The sequence below is a fragment of the Globicephala melas genome, chromosome 10 (genome assembly GCF_963455315.2).
Source record: "Globicephala melas chromosome 10, mGloMel1.2, whole genome shotgun sequence".
Classification (NCBI taxonomy): domain Eukaryota; kingdom Metazoa; phylum Chordata; class Mammalia; order Artiodactyla; family Delphinidae; genus Globicephala; species Globicephala melas.
In genome coordinates, this window is record NC_083323.1 from 11,545,366 (window position 1) to 11,569,119 (window position 23,754).

Genomic DNA, 23,754 nt, shown 5'->3' on the forward strand with positions numbered 1-23,754 from the left:
TGAACACGCTGCTTCGCTGGAGATTTTTCTCGAATGGGCTGCGGATGTGGTTAATGGCAGCAGGCGGTGAAGTAACTGGGGCTTTGCAACCGTGGGCAGGATTCGCCCCCACCCCCACCCCCACCCCCCACCCCAGCAGCGGAGCCGATGACCTTGGGCCAGGAATGAGGGTGGGGAATTACCCCAATGTGACAGCAGAGGAAAGGAGACCTTCCCAATCCGCCCTCCCCCACCTCCCACCCCATTCACTCAGCTGCAAGTGGTGGGAGCCTGAATTCCCCTTTTACAGGCCACCCTGGCTCTCCCTTGCGTCCCTAGCACTTAGCAGTTGGAGGAGGCGAGGCCGGGGGCCCTCAGAGAAGGCGGTGAAAGGAGAGGCCGTCACAGGCCTCACCCCGCAGCGAGGCCCAGCCCAGCGGCCCTTGGCAGTGCCCCAGCCTCAGGTGTGCCCCTCGGCAGGGAAGGCCTGGCTGGGCCTCTCTCCTGCCACTCTCTGTGGGATGAAGGGCAGAGCAAACGCGCCCCAGTCTCGCTGGTCCCGCCTGGACTCTCCACCTGCCAGCGCTTCTCAAACCAGCAGCACCTGATGTAAAAGGAGCGGGAGGGCGCGGGGAGGGGAGGAAGGAGGGGACCGCGGCTCAAGGACTAACCAGAGGTCCCCTCGACAGTCCCTTCGGGTCTCCATTGTTTTCTTCAGAAACCTTGGGAATTTTGCTTTCCACTCCCTAGTACCTCAGTGTTGGTTTTCCTAGAACCCGATTCCTTCCCCTCCTGCCACGAAGGGTGGGAATAAACCTGACTGCAGAGAGGGTACCATTCCTTTCTAGCCGTGGCATCCCTCACGCCCTGGCACAGCCCCTGTCCCACAGACACCCTCCTCCCTCCATACAAGCCAGCCTTTCCTTCCTCTCTTCCCAGATCTTACCCCGCACCGCGTCACCAGAGTCCTCTGAACCCTGACCTCCACTGTGCATCACGGTCATTTGTTTCTCTGGCTGCCTCGGCCTCCACAGTGGCCTCCCTCGAGGGCGGGGCTGCAGACTGCCTCCCTTTGTGCCCCCAGCCCTCAGCACAGGCCTAGCGCTTAGGTGGACCATGCGGGGGAGAGATGAGAGAATGAATGAATGAATGAACGGGAAGGGTTCTCGGGGCCTCTCGGGGGCTGTGGTCGGCCTCCCAGAGGTGTTCCCATCCTAATCTGGAAAACCTGCAAATATGCTGCCTTATAAGGCAAAAGGAACCTTGCGGGTGTGTTTAAGTTAAAGATGCAGCGATGGGAACAAATTCCGCTGCGGACCACAGCTTCAGCCTGGGCCTGAACGTTCTGCAGGCCCTTCCTGATGGCCTGCCTTGCCGATTTCAGACCCGTCTGGACAGCTCCCACAGCTGCAGGACCCAGGTCCTTACCATCGGTCCATCCATCACTCAGTACTGTCCACTGAAAAAGAGCACACCCTGAAAGGTGAGAATTCTGTTATATTCTGTGACCTTACTGAGACCACAGCCCGGGAGGCAGCCTCTCGGGTAGCTCTGAGGGACTATTGCAAAGAAGTAAGGGAGGAGCCAGGATATAGGAGTTTTTGCTGAAAACAAATGAACAACAAACGAACAACAAAAAACACATGTAGTCGAACATCAAAAGATTACTGCTAACCAGAAACATGGTTTCCAAAGGGGAAGGGGCATGGAGGGATAGGCTAGGAGTTTGGGATTAACATATACCCACTACTATATATAAAATAAATAATCAACAAGGACCTACAGTATAGCACATGGAACTGTACTCAGTATTTTGTAATAAACTATAAGGGAAAAGAATCTGAAAAAGAATATATATATATATTCTTTTTATATATGTAAATGATCACTGTGCTGTATTCCTGAAACACTATATATATATTATATTTTTTTATTTATTTGTTTGCACCAGGTCTTAGTTGTGGCACGCAAACTCTTAGTTGTGGCATGCATGTAGGATCTAGTTCCATGACCAGGGATCGAACCCAGGCCCCCTGCACTGGGGAGCACAGAGTCTTATCCACTGCGGCACCAGGGAAGTCCCACTGACACAATGTTGTAAATCAACTCTAATAAAAAAATCCATGGGGCTTCCCTGGTGGCGCAGTGGTTGAGAGTCCGCCTGCCGATGCAGGGGACACGGGTTCGTGCCCCGGTCCGGGAGGATCCCACATGCCGGGGAGCGGCTGGGTCCGTGAGCCATGGCCGCTGAGCCTGCGCGTCCGGAGCCTGTGCTCCGCAACGGGAGAGGCCACAACAGTGAGAGGCCCGCGTACAGCTAAAAAAAAAAAAAAAAAAAATCCATGAACACAAAAGCCAGAAATTTCTATGTTCGCTTTCTGGCTGTGGTCCCCTTGGGGTGATGGAGGCCTTTGGTGAAATGCTCCGAGGGGCAACATGGAGGGATAAAGAAATATAAGAGCAAGAGAGATCACATCTGATGGTATGTCACAGCATCTCCCATCTACACACCAACAACAGGCATTTAGAGGGACAGAGGATGAGGTCAGGGCTGGGTCAATAAACTTGGCTCCCTGATCATGGGATTGTTGGGCAAATAAAAAGGTTTTAGTTTCCTATTAAGGTTTTTAAAAACTACTGCAGTGGAAATTGATCTAGAGAGATGAACACAAAAGGTGACATTTATTCTGTGATTTTTTGAAATAATTTTTGAACAGGTGTACTTGAGGTTTTGTAACTCAACTCGAGCCAAGAGGGAGAATTTAGGGATGAAAATTACAGGGTTTGAATACAAGAGGGTTTAAGGATTTCTCTTCCGCTAGGAAAATAGCATAGTCCAGCCAACAGACCAAAACAAGAGTCAGAGAGAACAGCCCAGCTTCCCCACTTTTATCTTTTTATCTCACTCTCTTTTTCCCTCTAACAAGGTGCCTCCGCACCTTGGCCCTGCACGTGTCCCTGGTCCCTGCACAGCTCGGGGGGTGGGGAGGTGGAGTCCAGCCCTACTGCAGACTCTCATAGATGTTGGTGAGCTCCTCCAACTTCTTCTCCAGCTCCTGGGCCTTCTGCCTCAGTCTTTCAGCCGGCTCCGTCTTTGCCCCCTCATGCAAGTGCTTTGCCTCTTTCACCAGGAAGGCCACTTCCATCAGAAGGGAGAGACCTGCACTGGCCACACCCTGAATCCGGGCCTTTTGGGTCATTGCCAGAGCCGTGCCTCCAAAGGCTTTCTGCACCTGCTTGCCACGTTTTGCTGAGACTTGCCCCGTGGTCGTGAAGCGCTTAGCACTGGCTGCTAAACCAGGGTTGCCTTTGGCCACCTTGATAGCACGGACGTTGTTCTCAATGCCTTGCATGGCTTGGAAGACTTTCTCTACAGAGGAAGTAAACTGGGCTGTGCTGTTAGATACAACCCCCTCAAACACCTCCTCTTTGCTGTCGGCCGTTGACGTATAGCGACTGGCTTCGGTTTCTAATGCCAACGTGCTTACACGTTCCACGATGGTGGTGGATACATCGGTCACAGCAGCCGCTGCTCCCAGCCCTAACCCAGTGGCTAAGAGTGCCAGACTGGCCCCCATTGTCACGGGTGCCAGAGACAGACCAAGGATGGTCAGGACACCAGACACAGTGCCAGCAGAGTGGGCTGCCACATGGGAGATGGTGCAGTCCCTGTGGAGCTTGTCAGCCTTCTCTGCGAGAGCATAGAGCTTTGTTATGCCCTCCTCCAGCTCCTCCTTCATCCGAGGATACTCCTCCAAAAATCTCTCCCTGTCCAGCTGGTCTTCTATGACTGTGTCTTGATCGCCCATGGCCAAGTCTGTTTTCAGCTCATTCAGATATTCACGTAGTGTATCTGCCTCTTCTCTGTAACAATGAAGGTCAAGGGATTAGAAAGATAGATTGCTCGTCCATAAAATAGGCTCAACAAGATCTATCCTACATAAATTATAGAGATTTTATTATAAATCAAATAGAAAAGAATTTTACAAATGTAAATTTTTTTTCAACATTAAACATGTTTTGTACCTTGTAGGTGCTCCGTATACTTATTCAATCATGGAATAAATAAAAAAAGGTCATCTTAGGACACTCTCTTTTTTCTTTCTATCCTTATCTTTATTTAAAATTTTTTTTAACATTTTTATTGAAGTATAATTGCTTTACAGTGTTGTGTTAGTTTCTGCTGTATAACAAAGTGAATCAGCTATATGCATACGTATATCCCCATATCCCCTCCCTCCTGCATCTTCCTTCAACCCTCCCTGTCCCACCCCTCTAGGTGGTCACAAAGCACCGAGCTGATCTCCCTGTGCTATGCGGCTGCTTCCCACTAGCTATCTATTTTACATTTGGTAGTGTATATATGTCCATGCCACTCTCTCACTTCATCCCCACTTACCCTTCCCACTCCCCGTATTCTCAAGTCCATTCTCTACGTCTGCGTCTTTATTCCTGTCCTGCCCCTAGGTTCATCAGAACCTTTTTTTTTTTTTTAGATTCCATAAATATGTGTTAGCATACGGTATTTGTTTTTCTCTTTCTGACTTATTTCACTCTGTATGACAGTCTCTAGGTCCATCCACCTCACTACAAATAACTCACTTTTGTTTCTTTTCATGGCTGAGTAATATTCCATTGTGTATATGTGCCACATCTTCTTTATCCATTCATCTGTGGACAAGGACAGTCTTAAGATAGGGATTTGATAAAGACGCCTCAGAGGCAGGTCAACACAATCACTTCCAAAGAGTAGGCAGAGTGGGAACTCCACAGAGAAGCACAGAGACGTGGGATTGGAGCAGAAAAACCTTCATTCAGAGAAACTTAGTGTGTAGTGAGGAGTCAGCCTGCTCTTTGCCCTTGGCCACTGGGAAGTGGTCCCTGAGCCCCTAGAATATTCTGGCTGATAGGAGTGTCCTCGTCTGCCTGGGCCTTTGGCCACTGGACAGGCTAACAGGGTGACATGTGATGGGGCCTCTGGGTCACGTGGTATCACATCTGACCTCTGGAGGAGCTGGACACTAGGGCATTAGTCTGACCTCCGGGAGGGCAGGAGACAACCGCTCAGCTGTGCAGGCAGCAAGTGACTGAGCCCAAATAAAACTCCATACGCTGAGGGTCCTGTTGAAAAAGGTTCACTCCTCGGCCAAGTTTCAGTCAGGCTCTTCTGAGCCCTCTTCGCCAATAGGCCTCAACCTCCGCCCTTTGCGTCCTGTTCTTGACGGCCTGTATTGCCCAGTCCCAGCAAAACTTCGTCCAAGTCAGTTTAGTGAGAAGCCTTCCCACTGTTTAGATCTTATCATGTTTGATATCTGATCAAACTCCTCATCTCCCACCTTTGATGCATACGTCCTTTACTTGCTTTTAGCAAGAATCCTGTCAGCAAATTTCAACAAGAACCCCTCTGCCCTCGATGTCTCCTCTCAGTGATTTTCCATCCCACGCCCCTCACTCTGATCATTGGCTACCAATCCCCACTCATCTTTGCTGTGTTCGGACGTGCGCCCATCTGTCTCCTCTGCTGCGATGGTCTTCACGCCTATCACGATAGTCCTGAAGAGATTCTCCCTTATCGTTTTAACAAGAGTCAGAATATATTTCTTTAAACAGGGTGAACGTCCCTGGCGGGCAGTGCTCCGTGTGCCCTGCCACACACTGAATCCAGGACAGGGACACGTCCTGAGGACAATGGAAGCTTCCTGTGTGAAACCCGCCCAGACTCTGCCCTGTGGCTGATGGGAACCAGCATCCTTCCCTGTAATAAACCGTAACTGGGATCGTGACAGTTTTCAGGGAGTTCTGTGCCTCCTTCTAGGGAATTCTCACACCTGATGGTAGCTTTGGGGATCTCCCAAATTTGCCATTGGGGTCAAATGTAAGGACAGTCCTGGGGACCGTGCCTCAGACTTTGAGGAACGGCTAGCTCTGCGTACTTAGAATTAAAAAAAAAACAAAACCCAAACTCAGAGATAAAAGTGACCTTAACGATCATTTTGCCTGGCATCTGCTGTCTTCCAAGCCTGATGCCCTTGGCCTTCCCAGCTGAAGGTCACTAGGTCCCTCTGCTGCCCCAGTTGACTGGGAAGCAGGTGATATGCTATTAACCCTCGTTCCCCTTGGACTCTCCAGCCCGCCTCACTGATTCCTGACCCATCGCCCAGCACCCCCGACCTCTCAGGGGTCACCAGCCTAACTCATACCTTAGCTGGTGACAACCACACATGCCTGCACACCAAGGCCATGTGCGACTTTATGGAACCTCTCAAAGATTCAAGAGACTTTAGGAAACATCCACATGAACTGCTAAGCCTGGAGAGACCTGCATTCGCACAAGCTGGTGGAGGAAGACTTTTCCTCTTTGGTGGGGACTTGTGAAGTCTCGTCAGAATCCCTCAGATGACACAAAATCGGCAGCCACTCATGGTGATGCTGGAGGTCTCACTAAGCCACACGGCCTTCCCACTGGTCAGGGCTACTCTATGTAGATTGGAAGAGGGTCCCAGATGGCAATGGAGAACCCCAGGCCCCAGGCAGGGTGTGGAGGACACAGTCACCCAGGGCCCTCTATGCTCAGCATGAGGGGATCGAGTCAGGGAGGGAAGAAATGTCCCCTCTCCCACTCACAGGACCTCTGCTAGGGTCACAGCCCCTTCAGTTTTGTGTCCTAGGGACCCACTCGCCTCACTCTAGTCCTGGCTCTGCTGCCCAAGCCTTCCTACTAGTCCTCCAACCTGGACCCCTCTGCTCCATCCTGACCCCTGGGTCCGACCCTGGTCCAGGCCTCCCTGGGCCTTTGGACGAGATGATTGCACTCGGTTCCCTGCCTCTGACCCTGCAGTTCACTCTAAGACCATCAGATTGAATTGCTATTCCCACTGGACACATGACAAATCTGAGACTCCAACTCTTAAGCTCAGAGTCCCAGAGCTGGGCAGGGGTAGAGTCAGGATCCAACCCAGCTCCATGCAATTCCACTCCAGCCTCTCTGCCTTACGGGCCAGCAGGATCCTGCAGTGTTGGTACACTTCCTAAGATGGAGATGAAAAGGGCTCCAGCCAGAATCCCTGGGAACGCAAACTGATGGTGTCAGGATTTTCTGACTTGTCCTAAATAGAGTCCTGCTTGGGCCTCATCTCTAGGAAAAAGGCTCTTTGGCCCCATCTCTTCCCAACAAGCTTTTTAAAAGTTAATATTAATTGAGCACCTACTATGTGTCAGCCATCATGCTAAGCACTTTGCATACATTTTCTCAATTTCCTCACAATAAAATTGAACAGATGAAGAAACTAAGGCAGAGAGTAGTTCAGTAACTTGTCCAAGGTCGTACCATGCCCCTTCCTTGCAGGTTTCATCTCTTCTCAACCTGAGGCTGTTCACTGCCAGCAAATGACAAGGAGGAAACTTTACCCACGGAAACTTGAGAAGGAACATCCTCGACCCCAATCACAGGATCCTGCCTGGAAGAGGTGTGTCTGCCAGGAGGAAACGAGCCTGGGGCATGGGGCTGTGGGTGACATTTCTGCTGCATCCCTGCAGGTTACCTGGGCAAATCAGCCTCGGCCACAAATCTCTTCCAGCCTTCGTCTTCAGTGAGCAAGTGTTGCAGTTTTTCCCTGCTCACTCTCTCCCGGAAATAATTAATGACATCTTTTTCTTTTTCCTGCTTCACTGAGGGAGAAAGGAACCCAGGGCTTACATGGAGGGAATCCACAGCACTAACTTTGCAGGCAGTTGGATAGAGCCCGGGTCTTGTTGCTGAGATGAGGACCTCAGGGAGGCCTCACTCCGATTAATATTCCCTGGGGTCTGAGATTCTCTGTTAGTCCAGCAGTTTGTACTCGGAGGTCCCACCACAGGAGCTCAGACCCGACCTCCGGCCTGGGAACCAAGATCTCACAAGCTTTGCGGTATGGTAAAAAAAAAAGAAAGAAAAGAAAAGAAGAAAGGAGTAGTACAATGTCAAAGAATCAAAAACAAAATAAAAATAGAAAGATAAAAAATACATTAGGAAAAATAAAACTATAATTGAAACAACTGCAACAAGGTAAAATAAAACCACAACAGAAAAAAGAAAAAAAAAAGGGGGCGGGGGAAACAAGCCCAAAGGAGAGAACAATAACAAAGTATAAAGAATAAAATTAGAAAAATAAAAGCTTTATTAGGAAAAATAAAAATATAAAAGAATCATCAACAATGAATCAACAAGGTAAAACAGGACCCTAATCTAATAGAGGAAAGGAAAAAAAGTCTTGGCTATGGGGGCGGAGTTTAGGCAGGGGTGGAACTTAGGCAGGGGCGGGGTTTAGGGTGGGTCGGGAAGTAGGGGGGGTGACGTTTGAGCGTGGGGCGGGGCCTAGTGGGAGGGGATATAGGGATATACTATGCATATAGCTGATTCACTTTGTTATACAGCAGAAATTAACACAACATTGTAAATCAATTATACTCCAAAAAAGATGTTAAAGGAAAAAAAGAAAAAAAAAGAAAACAGTATTTAAAACATCACAAAAATGTAAACCCTCTGATTTTTTTAAAAAATCTAAAGTAAATTCATTTATGTGCAAGTCCTGGCTTTCCAATTTTGATTATTTTGGAGACTTTTTAAAATTGAAGTACAGCTCATATGCAATATTAAATAATTGATAGGTGTAAAATACAGTGATTCAAAAATTTTTAAGTTTGTATTTCATTTATAGTCATTATAAAATAATTTTTATCTTTTAAAATAAAACACTTTAAATATGAGAAGTAAATGTACTTGTTAACCAATATAAAAATTAAATTACACTGCTAGAAGTTGAGAGGTGAAGTCACTGAGGGGAGGGGGAGGATTAATACTTCATTTTTCAAAGTGGGGAGTCAAGAAGAACAGGCTCGGGCTTCCCTGGTGGCGCAGTGGTTGAGAGTCCGCCTGCCGATGCAGGGGACACGGGTTCGTGCCCCGGTCCGGGAGGATCCCACATGCCGCGCAGCGGCTGGGCCTGTGAGCCCTGGCCGCTGAGCCTGTGCGTCCGGCGCAACAGGAGAGGCCACAACAGTGAGAGGCCCGCGTACTGCAAAAAAAAAAAAAAGTACTGGCTCCATTTGAGGGCCTAAGAAATGAAGGTGTAAATAAAGTGCTTACAACTACAAAGTTTTCTATTAGAGGATATAAAACTAGTGATATAATGATACTAGGAGAAGGTAGGGAGAGATATAAGAAAAAGTAGGAAAATGAATGAAATCATTATCTTTCCTGGTAAAGTAAACAAATAATATCAAAATTTTTAAACCAAGAAAAAGAAAAAGACAATCCCTAATATCTATTAGCTATTGTGGTTGATGACTCCCCACTTTGTACCAGGCACCATTCTAAGTGCCTGGTATGCCTTCACTCACTTTTAGTTCTCACAACGACCCTGTAAGCAAGGAAACGGAAGCTCAGAGAGGTTAAGTAATTTACTCAAAGCACCCAGCTTGCGCTAGGGCAGGAATTCAAGTCCAGGTTCCTGTCTCCAGAGCACACACTCACACTACTCTCTCTCCCAATGTAATAATATCATTTAGAGAGATCGATTAACTGTCTAAAGAAAAAGGTTTTCCTTGGGAGGTAATGAGCAGAGCCCTCTGTATGAATTGGTTTGTTTTAACCATATGCACTTATTACTTTGTATTTTTTTAACTTTAAGAAAGCAGAAGTCACTTTAGTAAGTAAGCCACAAGAAGGGGTTGGTTTCAGGCACCACCACCTTAAGGATGATGGAAGCAGTTGGATCAAGTGCCAATAAGAAATGAGCCTGATGTGTCCTGATGTGACAACGGTCAGTATAGGAGACACGTTCGTGTTGATGAAACCAAGCTCTCTAAGAAAAGTAGGGATAAGAACAGGGGTTCAAGCAGAATATCAGAGTGAACTGTCACCTTAAACAGATACATTTTCCAGCTGCATCTTGCCCACCCACATAGGCACCCATGGGCTTCTGTCCACTCAGGGAAGCAAGACTCCTTGCAGGGGAAGTGAATTCCACGGGCCGGCATACCTGCTACTCCAAAGGCAAGGATGCTCTCGAAGATGTTCGGAGCAGCGTTTAGAAGGGGCACCCACGTATAATAATAATAATAATAATAGATAATGATTACTATGATCATGCTTTTAGGCTAGGTTGAGTCTGTGAAAGGCCATGAGATCATAATAATATTCAAATGAGAAGAGTTTAGATAAAGTGTGTCCAAAGAGGGAGATATAAAGTCAAAAAAGGTAGCTATGCTCCAAAGAGGTGAGTATAACGGGAAATATTTCACTGTTAATTGAATTTAATAAGAAGAGGAGTTTTAAAGTGTATGGGGATATTCCCTTCTGTTTATTTACATGACTATTTATAAAGGATTGAGGAAGAAAACAAAGAAACAGCCTCTGACATCCCAGGCTGGCCTGGTATCACAACAGGGTGATGCTGTTCTCCGGTTGGATGTACAGACTCTCAGAGAACACCAACCTCAGACCACGGTACCCTGAGAGCATGAGGAAATGGGACAGCAAACACCCATCACTGCGCTGCCCCCAACACAGCACTCCCTCCCTTGGCTGGAAAGCGTGACTGTCCTTCTTTACCGATTAGACCTTTCTCCTCACTCGTCTCCCCTCTCCATAGATGGATTTACTGGGACACCTTCAGTGTGAACTGCCCCCCATTCTCTGCAGCACCCGATCTACAGAGGCCCCATTTCCTTAGAGCCTCCCCCAAATGACCTGACCTAAGCCCCAATCCTAGAATCTTTCTTTCCAACGCCTTCTTTCTGCGATGCCCAGGGTTCTCCCTCAGGAAGAGTAACAAACAGCTTGTCCACTATGGGAGTGTGCCTGAGGCTGCAGGCACTGACAGTGTGGGTGGAGGGAATACACACAGGCAGGCCGCCAGGGGTAAGGTTGCCTAAAGCAGGTTCCTTTCGCTTTCCAAGCCGCCCTTGCTCTGCTCACTCCCCGGCTGGTCCCTTTCCCGCTCCTGTGCTTTGTTCTCAGACTTGATCTTAACAACACAGTGTTCCTGTGTCCTTGGATGCTTTCCTGCCCACCTGCTCTCCTGCAGTTCCACTTCCTCCAAAGCCATTCGCCTCCCCCCTTGACCCTTCTGCCTCCCGTCTCAGGGCCTGGACATCAGGTATGTGTTGCTGGGCCCCTCTGCGGTGAGCGGTGACCGTATGACCCAGTCCTGGCTAACAAGGCACAGAAGAACTCAGCAGAGGGGGGCCTGGAGGCTCCCTGCTGTAAGGGACAGGTGGGAGAGGAGAGCTGGCTCGTCCCCTGCCTCCTTCTCTGCCTCGAAGCTGCACGAGCCCGGGAGCCAGGGCAGCCAGTTGAAATCTTGAAACACAGGAACCAGGAGGCAAGGAGGGGGCGGAGGAGGGCTCGGGCAGAAAGCCTGGATCCTGGATGACTCCAAACACCTGTAAACGGGGCTGCGCCCTCGACCTCCTCCTTCGGTCCTTCTCTGCCGCTCCCGGCCTGGCCCTGACCCTCGTGTGCACCCCCAGCTGGGTGTGCATGCTGGACGGTGCTCCCTCCTGCTGGATTACTCTACGTGGCGTCCTCCTCCGTTAGCCTCTGGTCGATAACTTCCGGGAACAGTTGTTGGTGGGAGAAGCCTGTCCCCACCCAACTGCATAGCCAGACACGCCCTCCCCTCCCTGGGAGCCGACAGAGATTCTCACCAAGCACCTCCCTGCATGTAGCCGCAGGGCATCCTGCTTGGTCAGGGAAAGGAGGGGTTAAGACAGGATCAAGTTCAGAGTCCTTAGCCCAGCCTCCAGGCCCTCCTACTGCTCTAGTTCCGGTCTTCCCACCACTTCCTGCTTCCCTGGGCCTGGTCCAGGTGCCTGGAGGACTCCCAGCTGCCTGGCCTCGGATTTCCCCCCCAGCCTCCGGGCGTTTGCTCGGACTGTTCCTCCCCCTGCAATGCCTTTCCCCACCTGCTTCACCAGGTGAAATGTTACTGTTCTTGGAGGCCCAGCGCCAAAGCCTCCTGCCGCTTCTTCCTTCCCCCAATTCCTCCACCGGCTCCCCGGGAATGTTGTACTTTCCTGGTCGTGGTTCTATTTGTGTGGAGTTTCTTCAGCTCTGAGCACCCCTCAGGGGCCCTGTCTATTCTCTGCTGCACCTTCTGCTCTAGGGCCTCCGGGGCACCCTCCGCCCTCCCGGGCACAGCCTGGCTAAAATAGGAGGTGTGGGACCATTATTGGGATTTGAAACAACCAGCTTCTCGATGACACAGCACAACCCCAGTTCCACCCGCGTGAAATTAGAAAGAAAGGGAGGGGGAAGGGGGAATAGAAAGAGGAAGAGGTGGAGGAGAAAAAAAAAGCTTCTAATCAATGAAGGATTTAATCCCAAAGGGATCTGATTTAACCAGAAAGAAAAAACTACAAAGGTACTAAAAGAACTATTGAAAATAATGTTGATTTATGGAAACCTTTCTAATTCACACAGAAATCCCACAAGCTATAAAAGAACTTCTGATCTATTTGACCTCTTGAGAATTAAAAATTGTAAAGGACACCGTAAACCAGGTCAGAAAACAATCAGAGACCAGCAGGCACTGTTTGCAATACTTACAGTAGACAAAGTCAATATCCCCAACACACAGAGAGCCTACAAGTCCACAGGAAAAGGCTGAAACCAGTTTTTAAAAAATGGGTAAGAGATACGAACAAACAATTCCAGGGGAGGTGACTTGCCCAGGGTCACAGAGCTCTCAGTAGGCAGAGTGGAGGCCAACAGCAGACCTTGTGACACAGGTATGTCAGGCATGGGGATGTGATTTTAATAACCCAAAAGTTTCTAGGTGTGTCTCTGCCTGTATACACGCATAGATCTAAGTTCACGCCCTACCCCCCCCCCCCGTTACAGTCACATGTGATAAAAGAATTTTCACATATTGAGATATAGGGAGGTGATTCTGGCTTTTACATGAGTTTAATTGACTTTATGCTAACTAAAACATTTGTTTTTGGCCTATCAAACATACACCATACATCGATTTTAGTTATTAAAGAAGACGGCGCATTGACCAGAAGTAAAGAATGTCCCCGCTAAAAATAAAGATGAAATGCCTCCCTTCCTGGGAAGCCAGTGCAGTGTTCCTTCCATGTTAGGATTTCCTTCCTAGGTACCAAGGCCATACTGACTCGCTGTGTACATGCTGTTCTGTATTTTGTGAAACCTTGAAGAAAACTATCCCTGACTCGTCTGACGGTCTTTGTTTTGACAAGACGTAAACCTGTGCTGAAAGCCATGCTTCTCCAGAGCGGTGTCTCACAGTTATCTGAGAGGCTGTCTTCTGGGCTAGAGGCCTCAGTTAGTTCAAAGAAAACCCTTTTCTACTCCTATTAAACATTTTTTATTGATTATTTTCTTTGACACAGGTGTACAGTTTGACTTTTCATCTCAAGATTGCACAACAGCAAACACAGTGCAGGTCTCTGCAGCCAGGTCATCCCACTTCCTCAGCGGGGCCATCTTCCCCGCACAGGGCCACCCATCACCCACATCTTGAGCAGTAGGCCCGGTGAGCACCTGAAGACAGAGCCCTGCATCCCCTTGCTTGGTCTCCTGGCCCTCCCCTCTCAGGCCTCAGTATCTCCCCAGGGCCTGGTACCGAGCAGGCGCACAGCAACAGGGTGGGTGAACAAACCTTGATTCCTTGTATCTCCAAATAAATCCTTGACCCCTTCAGCGTCACCACAGCGCCCTGGGGGCTGCTTCAAGGTGGCCAGGCCACAGGAGGAGAGGTTCTGACATTCATACCCTCCTCCACCCACTCTGCTTCCTCCAAATTTCCCGAAGGACCGAGTAACCCCCAACACCCACCTTGCTCCTGGGGTCACCACTCATGTCTCAGGAGTCTGCATTTCGAGCTGAGCTCACCTGAGCAGGTGTCGCCCTCCCTCTGCACTGTTTAGGGGCCCAGGGGGCGGGAGGAAGCTGTCAGACAAACCTGCCTTCAAATCCAGGCTCTGCCCCTGCTTCACCTGCCACCTCGGGCCCATGACCTCACCTCTCTGAGCTTTGATCTCCCTTCTTCTGTAAGTCAGTGACAGTCATACTTTTCTCAGACAGTTGTCCCGAGGATGGGGAGATGGGTGGGGATCCTACACGCCCCTGCTTACCCAGGAATCTTCCTCTGGCCGAGTGTGAACAAGATCCAGTTGTTCTCAGCTATGCAGATGCAGCCACTAGCTGTGCGTCTCTGCAATAACCACACGCACCCGCTGGGCCCAGATATACCTGGAGAAGCAAAAAAGAAAGTGAAAGCCCTCACCGCTAAGTCACTCAGGTCAAACAAACACTCTACCCACTAGGCCTCACCCTGGGCTATTCTCACCCTGATGCTGACCCCCATAGAGAAACAAGTCCAGCCCTGACATTCCAGGTCCTACTGGGCTCAGCACATCTTGCCTTGGGCTCCTTGAAGGAAGACCTTCCACCAACAGACTGTGAGGCCCTTGGCAAATCACTCCCCCCACACCATGGGCTTCTTCCACGCTCCCTCTGCCCTCTGCACCCGCCCACACTCGCCAGCCTGCCTGCCTTATCTACCTTCACGCCTCCAGCACTCGATACGGTGCCAGGACGTACCAGACGCTCACTGCATACTGGATATATTGCTGCTGCTGTGTGCCACGCCCACACGGGTTCTAGGCATTTGCTCACCCAGGAACTTCCGTCAGGGACACTTGCTCCTACCAACTTGAAAAATCATGCTCATCTTCCAAAGCCTAAATCTGGCATCACCTCCTCTGAGAAGCCCTCCAGGACCCTCCCCTGCAGAGTCCACTGTGCCCTGCTCTGCTCCCATGGTACCCTAGAGAGGGGCCTAAGTTCACCCCTCAGCCACTCTGGCCACAACCCCCCTGCTCCTTTCGATCAAGTCTCTAGACGTGGCCCTGATGACAGGAACAGCACCAGTGCCTCTGGGTCCTAGTGACCCACACGAGGAGGCCCAGCCTTGGTGGTCAAGGCCATTTGGATGGATGTAAAGTTTGTGGGAAGGGCTGAGAGCACGATGCTCTTTTCTCCCCTGGCTTATTTGCATTTGACAACAGATCTCTCCTCTCCAAACGGAAGACTTTTACAGGAAGGCCAGTGACCTGGCAACTCAGGAAAGTCTACAACAGAAAGCCAGTCCTGTTTTCTGTTTGGTTCCTGAGCAAAGAGCCACCGTGGATGGAGGGCTGAGTGTGTGTGTCAGGTGCTGTGCTGGTACCATCCACACAGTTCCTGTTTAATCTCCCATTAGCTCTAAGAAGTGTTGGCTCCATTTTACAGGGAAAGAAATGGAGAAGAAAAGGTCCCACAGCCTGTAAGTGGTGCAGCTGGACTGCTGGTGGACTTTTCTGCTTTGCCCCAAGCAGAAGTGGCTGGAGTGGGCCTCCTATCAGGGCTGCTTCGTCCTAGGAAATGTCCCTGGGGCATCGTGGCCAGCTCCTCCCAGCTTTTGAGAGAGGGACAGAGGAGTGATGGGTGTTATCCCATGAGGACCACACACACTGTAAGTCTGGTCTTACAATCACCCGTAACATATGCCAGGTATATAATGTGATTTTGCAGATAAGGAATCCGAGGGGAGGGGAGAGGCTGGAACTTTCTTCCACCAAATCAGGGGAGGGCCAAAGACTCAAACCGAGGTTGACATTTGACATTTGACACTTGCAAACACTGCTCCTTGCTTAATGTTATTTTTTGTCATTGTTTTCTGTAAACTTCCTTCCTCCGGATTCTTTTCCCTTTCTCTAGCATGACTTTAGCCAAACAAAACCACTGTGAGATGCAGAACTGGATTAAACATCCACGTGAGCTGTAGCCAGGTTGACATAAATGTCCTCAATGCAGAATCTTCGCCGAACATGAGTGACCTCCATAAAGACAGGCTCATGGCAGAGCCGCTAGACAGGGGCTGTAGACTCAGACCGAGGTGAGGATTAAGCATCTCTTCACTCCAGGGTCATAAGCTGAGACCACCCCATGTGGAGACCCTGAAGATCTAGTGACTATAAAATCGGCCTCAGTGTGACCCCCAACATCACAAGAGAAGTCCCCCAGGATGGCTACAGCATGTGACCATGGGGGCTTTTGGGTCCTCCGAGTGGCTGGCAGAGACGGGCACCAGGCGCAGAGCACAGGGGATCACACTCCACGCAGACAGCATCTGGTGACCTCAGGGGAACTGGTCTAGGCCACTGGCTGCCAGGCCGCCAGCATCGTCCACTGGACAATCCTACTGGTCTTTCCTCGGGTGGGAAAATTGGGCCCTGAGGGAATTCACAGCTGTCAGCCTCTGGAAGGTTTAGAACTAAGTATAAAGAGGACCAATACAATCAAGCCCACCCGGGCTTCCCTGGTGGCGCAGTGGTTGAGAGTCGGCCTGCCGATGCAGGGGACACGGGTTCGTGCCCCGGTCCGGGATGATCCCACATGCCGCGGAGCGCCTGGGCCCGTGAGCTATGGCCGCTGAGCCTGCGCGTCCGGAGCCTGTGCTCCGCAACGGGAGAGGCCACAACAGTGAGAGGCCCGCGTACCGCAAAAAAAAAAAAAAAAAAATACGTGCTCGATTGCATGGACTCCCCCTTCACCAAGATCACATATATGCTGACCTTCCCCCCGCCTCTTTGGAGCAGTTTCTCAGAGCTCTCTGAAACGCTGTCTCCTGGGCTGCAGTCCTCATTTCGCCCCGGATGAAACCTAACTCACAGGTCTCACGTTGTGCCTTTTTTTCAGCCGACAGTATAATGTTTAAGAGAATTGGACACATTCTCAGAGTTCACAACAGAGTTTGGATCCTAATTTAATACAGGTAATTGAGTAATTGATTTGGATTAGACGTTTGAAGTTGAAAGGCACTCTGCTAAGTGTCAACACTAAGTACTTTGCAGACAACCTTTACCTGGAGAGAGGAAATAGCCTCACGTTCAGCAGATCCCAAAACAGGAGGGGCGAGGAGTGGCGTGTGAGCGTGGAGGCGGGGCTGTGATGGAGGCGGGGCTGTGAGAGCCACACCACCAGACATCCTGGGGCATGTGCCACGCGGCACCACCAACCTCTATCCTCCTGGCAGTCAGACAACCAGGGAGATCCTGGTCTGGTCTCACTGTTGTGCTAAAATATGGCCTTAAAAATAACAGCATCTAGCCGCTGTGGAAAACAGTATGAGTATGACGGTGCCTCAGAAACTTAAATGTAAAATTACCACGTGATCGGCCATTCCACTTCCGGCTATAGACCAAAACTAATTGAAAGCAGAGTCTAGAAGACATATTGGTACATTCCTGTTCATAGCAACATTATTCACAATAGCCCAAAGGTGAAGCCACCCGAGCTTCCATCAGTGTATGATAGGATAAGAAAAATGTGGTGTATACCTACAATGGAATAGTACTGACATTAAAAAAGGACATTCGGACACGTGCTATAACATGATGAAATTTGAGGACATCATGCTAAGTGAAATAAGTCAGTCACAAAAAGATAAGCACCATATGATTCTGCTTCTATGAGGCACCTAGAGAAGTCAAATTCATAGAGACAGAAAGTAAAATGCTGGTTGCCAGGGGCTGTGGGAGGGGGGAAGGGGAGTTAGAGTTTAATGGGTACAGAGTTTCAGTTTTGCCAGACGTAAAACGTTCTGCGATTTGGATGGTTATGCTGTTTGCACAACAATGTGAACGCACTTAATGCCATTGAACGGTACACTTAAAAATGTTTAAATGGTAAATTTTATGTTTTGTATATTTTATACCAATTAAACATTAAAAATAAAACATCCTTGGGACTTCCCTGGTGGCGCAGTGGTTGAGAATCCGCCTGCCAATGCAGGGGACACGGGTTCGAGCCCTGGTCCGGGAAGATCCCACATGCCGCGGAGCAACTAAGCCCGTGCACCACAACTACTGAGCCTGCGCTCTAGAGCCCGTGTGCTGCAACTCCTGAAGCCCATGCGCCCTGGAGCCCATGCTCTACAACAAGAGAAGCCACCGCAATGAGAAGCCCGTGCACCACAATGAAGAGTAGCCTCCTGCTCTCCGCAACTAGAGAAAGCCCGTGTGCAGCCAAAAATAAATAAATATATTTATTTAAAAAAATATATATATATCATGTCTCCTTACTCCAGCCATTTTATATATATATATATATATCATGATGGCTGGAGTAAGGGGACATGAGGAAATACAGGTGTTTCCTGCTACCTGAACATAGAGTGTTTCTACGAAACCTTTAGCAAACCAAGATGCCATAGATGCGGATGTAGGCCTTCCATCAAAGTTTACTGGCCGAGGATGATCTTTTGGAAAGCAAGGGATGCCCGTAAACAGAAACGTTCAGAAATGTGACAGCACTACCTATCCGAAAGAGCTTTTCGTAGAGATAGACTAGGAAAACAAATGGAATTACTCGACCGCAGGTGAAACAGGGGTTGTGCTGTGTCATCGAGAAGCTGGTTGTTTCATATCCCCCTAACGGGTCCCACACCTCGTATTTTAGCCAGGCTGTGCCCGGGAGGCAGAGGGTACCCTGGAGGCCCTGAAGCAGAAGGTGCAGCAGAGAATAGACAGGGCCCCTGAGGGGTGCTCAGAGCTGAAGAAACTCCACACAAATAGAACCACGACCAGGAAAGTACAACATTCCCGGGGAGCCGGTGGAGGAATTGGGGGAAGGAAGAAGCGGCAGGAGGCTTTGGCGCTGGGCCTCCAAGAACAGTAACATTTCACCTGGTGAAGCAGGTGGGGAAAGGCATTGCAGGGGGAGGAACAGTCCGAGCAAACGCCCGGAGGCTGGGGGGGAATCCGAGGCTAGGCAGCTGGGAGTCCTCCAGGCACCTGGACCAGGCCCAGGGAAGCAGGAAGTGGTGGGAAGACCGGAACTAGAGCAGTAGGAGGGCCTGGAGGCTGGGCTAAGGACTCTGAACTTGATCCTGTCTTAACCCCTCCTTTCCCTGACCAAGCAGGATGCCCTGCGGCTACATGCAGGGAGGTGCTTGGTGAGAATCTCTGTCGGCTCCCAGGGAGGGGAGGGCGTGTCTGGCTATGCAGTTCGGTGGGGACAGGCTTCTCCCACCAACAACTATTCCGGGAAGTTATCGACCAGAGGCTAACGGAGGAGGACGCCACGTAGAGTAATCCAGCAGGAGGAGCACCGTCCAGCATGCACACCCAGCTGGGGGTGCACACGAGGGGTCAGGGCCAGGCCGGGAGCGGCAGAGAAGGACCGAAGGAGGAGGTCGAGGGCGCAGCCCCGTTTACAGGTGTTTGGAGTCATCCAGGATCCAGGCTTTCTGCCCGAGCCCTCCTCCGCCCCCTCCTTGCCTCCTGGTTCCTGTGTTTCAAGATTTCAACTGGCTGCCCTGGCTCCCGGGCTCGTGCAGCTTCGAGGCAGAGAAGGAGGCAGGGGACGAGCCAGCTCTCCTCTCCCACCTGTCCCTTACAGCAGGGAGCCTCCAGGCCCCCCTCTGCTGAGTTCTTCTGTGCCTTGTTAGCCAGGACTGGGTCATACGGTCACCGCTCACCGCAGAGGGGCCCAGCAACACATACCTGATGTCCAGGCCCTGAGACGGGAGGCAGAAGGGTCGAGGGGGGAGGCGAATGGCTTTGGAGGAAGTGGAACTGCAGGAGAGCAGGTGGGCAGGAAAGCATCCAAGGACACAGGAACACTGTGTTGTTAAGATCAAGTCTGAGAACAAAGCACAGGAGCGGGAAAGGGACCAGCCGGGGAGTGAGCAGAGCAAGGGCGGCTTGGAAAGCGAAAGGAACCTGCTTTAGGCAACCTTACCCCTGGCGGCCTGCCTGTGTGTATTCCCTCCACCCACACTGTCAGTGCCTGCAGCCTCAGGCACACTCCCATAGTGGACAAGCTGTTTGTTACTCTTCCTGAGGGAGAACCCTGGGCATCGCAGAAAGAAGGCGTTAGAAAGAAAGATTCTAGGATTGGGGCTTAGGTCAGGTCATTTGGGGGAGGCTCTAAGGAAATGGGGCCTCTGTAGATCGGGTGCTGCAGAGAATGGGGCAGTTCACACTGAAGGTGTCTCAGTAAATCCATCTATGGAGAGGGGAGACGGAGTGAGGAGAAAGGTCTAATCGGTAAAGAAGGACAGTCACGCTTTCCAGCCAAGGGAGGGAGTGCTGTGTTGGGGGCAGCACAGTGATGAGTGTTTGCTGTCCCATTTCCTCATGCTCTCAGGGTACCGTGGTCTGAGGTTGGTGTTCTCTGAGAGTCTGTACATCCAACCGGAGAACAGCATCACCCTGTTGTGATACCAGGCCAGCCTGGGATGTCAGAGGCTGTTTCTTTGTTTTCTTCCTCAATCCTTTATAAATAGTCATGTAAATAAACAGAAGGGAATATCCCCATACACTTTAAAACTCCTCTTCTTACTAAATTCAATTAACAGTGAAATATTTCCCGTTATACTCACCTCTTTGGAGCATAGCTACCTTTTTTGACTTTATATCTCCCTCTTTGGACACACTTTATCTAAACTCTTCTCATTTGAATATTATTATGATCTCATGGCCTTTCACAGACTCAACCTAGCCTAAAAGCATGATCATAGTAATCATTATCTATTATTATTATTATTATTATACGTGGGTGCCCCTTCTAAACGCTACTCCGAACATCTTCGAGAGCATCCTTGCCTTTGGAGTAGCAGGTATGCCGGCCCGTGGAATTCACTTCCCCTGCAAGGAGTCTTGCTTCCCTGAGTGGACAGAAGCCCATGGGTGCCTATGTGGGTGGGCAAGATGCAGCTGGAAAATGTATCTGTTTAAGGTGACAGTTCACTCTGATATTCTGCTTGAACCCCTGTTCTTATCCCTACTTTTCTTAGAGAGCTTGGTTTCATCAACACGAACGTGTCTCCTATACTGACCGTTGTCACATCAGGACACATCAGGCTCATTTCTTATTGGCACTTGATGCAACTGCTTCCATCATCCTTAAGGTGGTGGGTTACCAACTACTCTAAAGGGACTTCTGCTGTCCTAGAGTTAAAACAATCCAAAATAATAAGTGCATATCTTTAAAACAAATTGATTCACACAGTAGGTTCTGCTCAGCCCTTCCCAGGGAAAACCACTTTAAGTTTTTTGCTTTTTCTTTAGGCAGTTAATCAATGTGTTAAAATAACTTCTTCCATTGGGAGAGAGAATAGTGTGAGAGTGCACTGGAGACAGGAACCTGGACTTGAATTCTGGCTCTGCCACTAGCTGGGTGCTTTGAGTAAATTACTTAACCTCTCTGAGCTCCAGTTTCCTTGCTTACAGGGTCATTGTGAGAACTAAAAGTGAGTGAATGAATACCAGGCTCTTAGAATAGTGCCTGATGCAAAGTGGCGAGTCTTCAACCACAATAGCTAATAAACATTAGGTACTCCATGTTTGATATTATTTATTTACTTCCTTCCAGGAGAGATAATAATTTCACTTACTTTTATACTTCTTCTTATACCGCTCCCCACCTTCTCCTAATACCATTGCATCACTAGGGCCGAACAAAGTTTCAGGAGCCCTGCACGTCACTGACACTGGATCGTTATTAATTGTTACCCATTAGTAAACACTAGTGCTCGCAGCCTCACGTAATTTCTAGAGTATTCCCTTCTTAGCTTTTTTTCTGTATTTGGTTTTATTGCTTCACTTCTATAACTATAACAGCAGATGGCTGTCTCCCGTCTGATTATCTTCTCCTTGTGCCGCAACAGGAGAGCAGGACTCTGACTGGGCTTGGAGGCAGCTGACGGGAGCTGAGTAACTTTCCTTAACTAGCGGCCAGCAGAGCCCAGGAGACAGAGAACCTCTCTGGGTTAAGTTCACTGTGGCACTGGTGGCCGTCCCAGGGGAACCCACCAGAGAACTCGCCCCTCGCTGTTCCCTGCAGCCACTGCTCACTCACGATCAAGCCCATAGTCTGTTTTCTCTTTCCCAAGGGTGAAGCGACACCTCCTTCCAGCCTGCCACAGGCGGGCGAGCTGAAGGGAAGACTCTGAGACCCCAGCTGCTGCCACCATGAGCACAGTAACCTGCTACTTAGGTAGTCAGCTGCCTCTTCTCTGGCAGCTTCCTACTTGTGACCTAGAATTGAGGGTGGTGTCCCCAGGCTGAGTTAACCAACAGAGGAATCAAGAACCAAGAACGGGATGGATAAGCATCCTCGAGCCCCCACGAGGGGCCAAGAGGAGCTCCCCAAACCCAGGGGTCTGTCCCCACAGGCTTCTTCCTGCCCCGCCCCCCACCCCCCAGGGAGCCAGGACCAAGATGCTCACTTCCTCACCCCCTAGTCCTGCACTGCCATCCAGCAAGTGACTCAGAAGTGAGGACAGGACAGCCCATGGGGGGGGGGGGGCAGCAGATGGGAATCCCGGAGGCCGGGCCAGGTGGGGAGAGGAGGTCTGCCAGCATCCCTGGAGGCTTCTCCTGGCCTCTCCCTTTGTCCCAGCAACGCCCCTGCTCCTAGACCCTGAGGCGGTTCCACAGAGCCTGTTGCCTTCAGCTCTCGCCCTGCTGCCAGCCCAGCCGCTCTGTGAGGCTCAGTGGACCCTGAACTGAGCCCCAGCCTGGCCTTTGCCACCTCCCACCTGTGTGACCTGGAGCACCTTACCTGACCTTAATTGTAAAATGAGAATAATATTTCCCTATGTTGTTTTCAGGATCAAATGTAATGTGTGTTCGTGGCGTGGGCCAACGCCTGCCACACAGCAGGTCCTGCCTAAGTGTGGTTGCTGTCCCCTCTACCTGGAATTTGTTAGTTTCAGGTTGAAACCTCCCCTCCCCCAGACTTCTCACCCCCTCCGCACCCCCCCCCACCCCCGCAACTGCCTGCAGCTCTGTCAGGGCACCTGCTTGCCAGGTGTAACTGCCTCAGGCAGGTACTGGCTCTATGGATCTCAATACCCCTGCAGAGACGCGGGTGCTCAGTTAGTTCCCCCATCCACCCCCATCCAATCAATGCACGATTTAGTGCTGTGGGTTCCCTCCATGTAAGCCCTGGGTTCCCTTCTCCCTTAGGGAAGGGGGAAGACGCACCCACATGAGCACTGCGTTTTCTTGAGTCTCGTTTCCTCAGGATTGCTCCTCCCCCATCACTGCATTGCTCAGCGACCAAATCACGTCCTCCCTGGAGCTGCCCTGAGAGCAAATTAGTCAAGCTGAAGGGTAAGGGAGGGGAGAGCAGATTAGAAGCCAGGAGCCGCCATCCCAGCAGACTGGGATCCTTGAGGGGGGGCTGGGCTGGTGAATTCCTGAGGCTCAACTCTCCTCCGGAACCAGGTGATCTCCTGTTTATCAACAGTTCAGCTTGGGTCCAGTGGAGCCAGTGGGGAGCTGGGTCCCCTGGGGCCAGCCTGGAGAAGAGAGAGGTGATGGGGATTGATCATAGGATCAGAGCCAGGGGTCCCACCCCTCCCCCACCTGAGAATCGCCCTCTGCTGCCCAGCCTGGAGTGTCTGTGATTAGCAGGAGGAATCCTCTCCCTCCCATGGTAGTTTTACACAATGACGTGTGGTCTGAAACTTTGTTTTTTTTTTTTTTTAAACAGCTTTTTGGTTGGTTTTTTTTTTTTGGAAACCCTTTTTTTTAAATTAATTTATTTATTTTTGGTTGTGTTGGGTCTTCGTTGCTGTGCAAGGGCTTTCTCTAGTTGTGGCGAGCGGGAGCTACTCTTCATCGCGGTGCACGAGCCTCTCACTATCGCGGCCTCTCTTGTTGCGGAGCATGGACTCCAGACGCGCAGGCTCAGTAGTGGTGGCGCACGGG

The 23,754-nt window shown here is 50.3% G+C and overlaps 1 protein-coding gene across 5 annotated transcripts; it reads right to left on the minus strand.

Annotated features, from left to right (window-relative positions):
- Positions 1-2,649: 2,649 nt before the first annotated feature.
- On the minus strand, positions 2,650-19,662 carry LOC115852859 (apolipoprotein L2-like). 5 transcript variants are annotated; one of them, XM_060305861.2, is made up of 3 exons: positions 19,537-19,662; positions 14,122-14,239; positions 2,650-3,843 (listed from the first exon to the last, which is right to left on the minus strand). In XM_060305861.2, the coding sequence occupies exon 3, from the start codon at positions 3,786-3,788 to the stop codon at positions 2,982-2,984; it is 807 nt and encodes a 268-aa protein (XP_060161844.1). In that variant the 5' UTR covers positions 3,789-3,843; positions 14,122-14,239; positions 19,537-19,662; the 3' UTR covers positions 2,650-2,981. The 5 variants fall into 5 exon arrangements, with proteins under 5 accessions (XP_060161844.1, XP_069902529.1, XP_060161840.1 ...); XM_070046428.1 differs by lacking the exon at positions 19,537-19,662 and adding an exon at positions 14,337-14,469; XM_060305857.2 differs by lacking the exon at positions 19,537-19,662 and adding an exon at positions 4,582-4,650 and having other exon boundaries at positions 14,122-14,226.
- Between the last annotated feature and the right edge of the window lie 4,092 nt (positions 19,663-23,754).

Excerpts from the sequence above, each read along its gene's own strand:
- LOC115852859 (XM_070046428.1), bottom strand. The coding sequence starts at position 14,379 with ATGTCAGGGCTGGACTTGTTTCTCTATGGGGGTCAGCATCAGG. Across the intron at positions 14,240-14,336 it reads CTATGGGGGTCAGCATCAGG|GTATATCTGGGCCCAGCGGG; the intron begins GTGAGAATAGCC and ends TTGCTTCTCCAG. Across the intron at positions 3,844-14,121 it reads GGCCAGAGGAAGATTCCTGG|AGAAGAGGCAGATACACTAC; the intron begins GTAAGCAGGGGC and ends TCATTGTTACAG.